This window comes from Phaethon lepturus, unplaced genomic scaffold (assembly GCF_000687285.1).
Source record: "Phaethon lepturus isolate BGI_N335 unplaced genomic scaffold, ASM68728v1 scaffold22772, whole genome shotgun sequence".
Lineage (NCBI taxonomy): Eukaryota > Metazoa > Chordata > Aves > Phaethontiformes > Phaethontidae > Phaethon > Phaethon lepturus.
This window is the reverse complement of record NW_010524370.1, coordinates 3,763-9,696: the sequence shown is the minus strand read 5'-3', so window position 1 is coordinate 9,696 and position 5,934 is coordinate 3,763. Positions and strand designations below refer to the sequence as shown.

General features: G+C 58.1%; 1 protein-coding gene across 1 annotated transcript in view; it reads right to left on the bottom strand.

The window, feature by feature from the left end:
• EIF4B (eukaryotic translation initiation factor 4B) overlaps window positions 1–5,815 on the bottom strand; it is a gene marked incomplete at both ends in the record, with an annotated part of 6,848 nt that extends 1,033 nt beyond the window's left edge. Inside the window, 8 exons of the mRNA XM_010282430.1 lie at window positions 7–148; window positions 254–442; window positions 734–844; window positions 1,349–1,492; window positions 1,889–1,943; window positions 2,244–2,360; window positions 4,444–4,652; window positions 5,611–5,815. Coding sequence (XP_010280732.1) covers window positions 7–148; window positions 254–442; window positions 734–844; window positions 1,349–1,492; window positions 1,889–1,943; window positions 2,244–2,360; window positions 4,444–4,652; window positions 5,611–5,815 — 1,172 coding nt within the window. The remainder of the gene's footprint in view (window positions 1–6; window positions 149–253; window positions 443–733; window positions 845–1,348; window positions 1,493–1,888; window positions 1,944–2,243; window positions 2,361–4,443; window positions 4,653–5,610) is intronic.
• Window positions 5,816–5,934: the final 119 nt, after the last annotated feature.

Here is a 5,934-nt window from a genome sequence, read left to right as displayed (position 1 = left end):
TCCCGCTCCCTGGCAGCTGTGTCCACCGGTTTGGCCCCCCCAAAGATGGATGCAGCCCGGCTGGACTGGGGCGCAGGGGCCACGGAGGTCTCCTCCTCCTTGGGTGTGCTCCTGGGCTTCAGGTTCAGCTTCGGCCTCTGAGTGGGACCTGGGGAGGAGCAAAGATCCCACGAGTGGGCACAAACCCCACCCTGACCCACTCTCAGCGGAGCCAGGGGCAGTCAGACACCCCCGCTCCCAGCAAAGCCGTTACCTCTGTCCTCACGGCGGAAATCATCCCGGCTGTAGTCATCCCGGGAGTTCCACCTATCCATCCGGTCATCCCGCCGCTCATAGCGGTCTTCGTAGCGGTCACTGCACCCTCGGCAGTCATCATCTTTTTTATCCCGGCGATAGCCGCTGCCAAAGGCCCTCCTGCCGCTGCCTATCCTGGAATCGTAGCCTGCGGGAGGAAAGGGAACGCTTCCCGCTGAGTCCCAATCCCTGCCAGGCCGGCGCGGTGCAGAGCAGGAGGCCTTCCTGCAGGCCAGCACCTTCTCAACACAACGGCCTTAAAATCTGGGCCAGACCTGGGCTCTGGCAAGGACTAGGGCAAGGCCAGGGATTACAGGTGCCTGGAGAGGAAGAGCTACAGCTCATATTCCACACCCCTTCCCCAATTACGGGAGGGGAACTTGTCTGCTGCAGCGAGTCTCACCCTCTCCGCCGCAGAAATCCTTGGGGAACATCCTACCTCGGTCGTAGTCTCTGCTGCGGTCATCGTAGCGATCCCTGCCCCCAAAGCCACGGTCCATATCCCTCCGCGGACCATCACGATACCGATCGTCGTAGCGGTCCCGATACCCTGGAGGCAGAAGGGGGGTCCAGCGTGAGGAACCTGGCACACCGTTTTACCCTGAACGCTCAGGCGACAGACGCCAGCAAGGATCTTCCTGCGCTCGTTCCGGTAAGACAGTCACAAATCCCTTAACAAAGCTGGAAAACCTCCAGGTGGGAGACGGCGCTGACCCACTCGCCCTTACAATAACCTAGCTGGAGAACGAGCTCCGGGCGGCCGCTCTGTCGGTGTCCGATCCTGGACGGAGCAGAATAAAGCACACCTGGATGTCAAGATAACGCAGATTTTCCGGGGAAACAATGGGAAGGAGGAAGAACCATCCACATGGAAAGATGCGGCAGATTTGGCTACCGACGCAGGGGAAGCAACCACCAAGTCTCACAGGAAATCCGTTTGCCAGGGGAGGAGCGGAGGGAAGCAACAGTCCAGCTCCCTCATTACTGTTCCAACCCCCTCAGACACCCTTTCAGGACAGCGACGGAAGGAACACTTATTTTTCTGGCAACTCACTGTCTCCGAAGCTGTCGTCGCCCCTGCGGGGTGGGTAATCATCAAAGCTATCGATGGTGGCAGGACGGGCCCTCCAGTCGCTCTCGAACCTCTCTGAGTCACGGAAGCGATCCCGGTCTCTGCCAAAGCAACGATCGTCCCGATCTGCCAGGGAAGGGAAGGAAATTCAAGCTCGCAGGGCAGAGAGCAGCTGTCGGCGGTGAATCGCGCAAGAGCACAACCCGAACACACTCATCCAACGCTCTGAAAAGCCCTTGGCTGAGTCAGTGCGACAGAGACAGCACAGGGGCGTGGGAGGAACCAACACAATGTCATTAGATTAAGTGCTGGCAGGCAAAACATCCTGGGCCAGGCCCTCTGGCCACGCAGGCAGGAGTCAAGCCCGTGCCCTGGCCTGGAACAGGGCTCAGACTCGACGATCTGCGTCGTGATGACAGCCATTTGTCCCTCCTTTGCCAGGCTGATCGCCAACACGGCGCGAGACGTGGTTACAAAGATAGCTGACGCGAAGGGAAGCTCGTGAGCCAGCGGGATGCTCACCTTTATCCTGAGCTTGATCAGCAACATCCACTCGTATTCTTCTGTTCCCTAGGGACTGAAAACAAGAGGGAGAAGTCAGCCTTGCCTCCTGATGACATACAGAGGGGCAAGAAGAGCCAATCCTGGTGTGACGCCTGAGCAGAGTGGGCAGCTTGTACAACACTGGGGCTGATGGCTGTAAGAACTTTCTTCTCCGTTTAAGTCTTTCTCAAGCAGGGACAGCCATTGCTCTACAAGACGACATTTCTTAAGGCATCTCTAGCACCCAGGGCTGCACAGGAACGTGCCCGATCCGACGGGGGGACGTTCAGGGGCCTGCATGCAGCAGTCCTGCTCCAGCCGGAGTCAGACTCACCTCTTCATTGAGGCTCAGAGCCTGGAACAAGGAGTCTATGTCTTCAAACTCAGCATAACCAAAACCTTTCAACCTCTCCGGATTGGTAGGCTCCCGCGGCAAACGTACAGCACTTATCTGCAGTCGAGAGAGAAGAGCAAAGCGCCCGTTAAGATTCTTGCTCCCCCACATTAATTCGACGGGCAAGGATCGCGTTACCCGAGACACACAACTCATGGCTATCAAGGGGCCAAATAAATCCTCTCAAGGATGAGCTGGGGAGAAGGCGGTTCGCTCCCCCTTTGAAGATGCAACAGGCTCCCACTAAAGGTGCCACCAGCGCTCGTTGGAGGGAGGAATTTGGCACAAGAGGTTTCCGGCTGCAGATCTCCAGTAGCTGCAGTGGGAACTGATCCGAAGGGCCAGGAGAGCTCTGCTCCGCGGGCAAGAGCGGCCCTGTGCCTCGGGAACGAGGCTCCAACCCCACTGGCGGGGGCTCCGACAGCAGCCAGCCCTTTGCATCCCGCCCGCTTTCAGAGCTCGTCCCAGAGAAAAACCCTGCTGAAAACCAGGTTTGGATCTGTTCAGCTCGAGGCGTCAGGCTGCCAGGACGGCTCGCTGGGTTTTCTACGCTGCATGTTGTATGTGCACCTCCGGCCACACTCGGAGCCCTTGGATCGCTTCCAGGCCCCGTCAGACATCCCACCGCACTAACACCTTCTCCCCTCTCCTTGATGGGTTTAGGTTCCCAACGCGCGGCTGCTTCCAGGTCACTCCCCGCTCAGAGGCCTGGGAAGCGGCAGCAGCCCGAGGAGCTCATTCTGTGCTGGCAAAGGGAAGGCCCAAACTGCATCCAGACGAGCCGCACATGAGGAATCGCGGCTCACACCAGCACCGGGAGGGGCTGGGAAGGTAGAACAAGCAACAGATGCGGAGCCAATGACTCCTGCAAAGGTGAGGGCCACAATCGTGCTCTGCTGCTTATTCTCCTGCATAGCACTGGCCCCTCTTGCCTAGATTTGGCTGGGGCTGCAGCCTCGCAGCTCCCTCCTCCTCCTCTGCAGGAATTTCACCCACGCCATTACTCTCCGAGGAGGAATGGATCCTGCCTCAGCAGGCAGGAGAGGTTAGAAAAATATTCTGAAAATAAAAGACCACAGTAAGCAGCGTGGCTCTGCCCGCGGGGAGCTATCTGCTGCCATCAGCACAGCTCGCTGCTGCGCGGGGAATGACTCCAGCTGCATTTCCCAGGCTGACCTTCCGTGACGGAAGCGGCCATTTCCCATCGCTGCTTGCTGGCCTGCCTTCACCCTCCCTCCCTCCTCCCCAAATAACCCAAGGGCTCCAATGTTCTTAAAGCTGGGAAAAAATAGTACTGTTGTGGCAGTCGCAGGCTGCATGGGAGCGTCTCCTGCTCTTGGCCACAGGGCAGGACGTGTCTTGAGTGAGCTCCAGCCGGGAAACCCCTTGAGAGGACCGGACCCAGCTCAGGCCAAAGCGGAGCCCAGCAGCAAAGTCTGTGGTGTCCCCGTGAAATTACATTTAAGAAAGGGCAGAAAATGCCAGTCAGGCAGAGGAGGAGGGGAAAAAAGTGAGAAACAGCGGAGGGAATGCAAATTCCAGAGGAGATGCTGCAGCAGGTAACAGCAATAAAAAGTCTATTTTAATTGGTAATAAAATTAGTTTTCCCAAAGTCAAGACTGTTTTACTTGTGACTAATTGTTAAGTGATCTCCCCATCTTTACTGGGACCCACAAACTTTCTTATCCTATTTCCTCCCCCTGCCCCGCCGAGGGGCGGCGAGTGAGCCGTGGGGCGGGCATTCAGCACCGGCTGTGCACGCTCCCATCACCCCGAGATCCAGCCCAACCTCCTCTCTTCGCTGGGTTCAATGGGGGAAACACCAGCCGCCCGCTCCAACAGGCTTCTTGCTCCGTCCGTCACACCCGAAACTGCAGGAGCAGCCGCTCGCTTCCCAGCAGTCCAGCGCCTCACCTGAGACCCAGCAACCCGACAGCCGCGGTCACCCGGAAACCACCCCTTGCGGCCTGGACGCAGCCGCAGGAGCTGTGAGCTGCCTCGGCCGTGCCGAAGCAGGAGCCAACACACGGAGCCGGCGGAGCACCGACAGGGATTGCAGCATCCAACATCATGGGCTTTACAGCCCGCGTTAACCACAGCAGCGCCCTGCCCCACAGCCCAGCCCCAGGCTGTTACTCACGTTGAGTCCTCTGAAGAAGTCCTTGATGGATTCCTCTGTCACGTCATAGGGCAGGTTTCCCAAAAAGGCGGTGTAGGGAGGGGATTTCGGGAGGCGGCTTCTGTCTATGTTGGGTTCCCGAGCAGCCCGCGGGGCGGTGGGCAGGAGGGAGCGGTCGATCGGAGGGGCCCGGTACACGTCGTCATCGTTACTGTGCCAAGTGGTAGAAACTAAAGAGAGAAATTCAGTAAATCACCCAAAAACCCACCCAACTAGAGGCTGGTTATTGCCAGTGCCATCATCCTTGCCGCACGGTGCTAACAGCAGCGTTACAGCTGAGGAGCTGCGCATCGAAGCCCTGAAATTCATCTGGCCGAGCTGTTCGACTCGGCACGAAAGGAGCAACCCAAAAGGCACCGGCAGCCCCCCAAGGAGAAACCAAGGCAGGCCAAAACCGCGAGGGAGCGCGACCATTTAGTCCAGCCACCCGTTTAATAAAGCATTAAGCCTTCCCAGGATTAATTCCCATTTGAATCACAGCCCGTCTCGTGGAAAAACACCACGGCTCAATATTAATGTTTTCAGAGGGAGAATTCGCTGTGACAGCTGAACCAGAGGTGACCGCGCTCACCGGTAAACTCCTGGGCCTCAGTGAATCTGCCCACCTTCCACCTTCTGCTCTGGCAGTTACGCTGACAAAAAGCTCTTTATTCCATTTCTGTTCCCCCATGCTGGTGCAAATCTCCCTCCCCTTCTCCAGGCTGCGAGTCTCGGCCTTAACGAGAACTCGGGTTTGCTCTCTGAGCTTAATTACTCCCCGGAAAAGAAACAACCAGCCAGTTTCGCAAGGTTTGGGTGTGCTGCTCGGATTCACTGGTGGTTTGAGGGTAGGGTCAAACCTGGAGCTGGCGGCGGTGCGGTTACCAACATTCCCCGCCTGGTTTCCCCCACATTCCCCGCCTGGTTTCCCCCCGCCGGCAGCGGTGTGAGAAGGGAAAGGATCTATCTGCGGACAAACTGCGTCCGCACCCCTCAAAGCCCAGGAGCGAGCCAGAAACGGAGCGCTTCTGCCTTGAATGCCGCAGGCCAAGAGGCTTCTCGTACGGGTGTTTGAACGTTACGAGAGCTGTTTGGGTGCTGTACTGGTTTGGGAGCCATGTGCTCCTGCGAGGCAGGAAATGGCAGTACCGTCTCCTTCCAGGTCATCTGTCTCGTCGGCCCAGCTGACGGGTTTGGGGATATAGGTCGGGCCCCCGCCGCCGCCACCATCCTCTGCCAGAAAGTCCGTCAGAGTGAGGGTCTTGCCCTTCTTGTTCTTCTTCTTAGCTGTTGGGGAGAGGAAGGGAGAAGGACGGGAGTGAGCGAGGCTGGCCCCCGCCGCCGCCACCATCCTCTGCCAGAAAGTCCGTCAGAGTGAGGGTCTTGCCCTTCTTGTTCTTCTTCTTAGCTGTTGGGGAGAGGAAGGGAGAAGGACGGGAGTGAGCGAGGCTGGGAATGGGCTGGCGTTGGCAG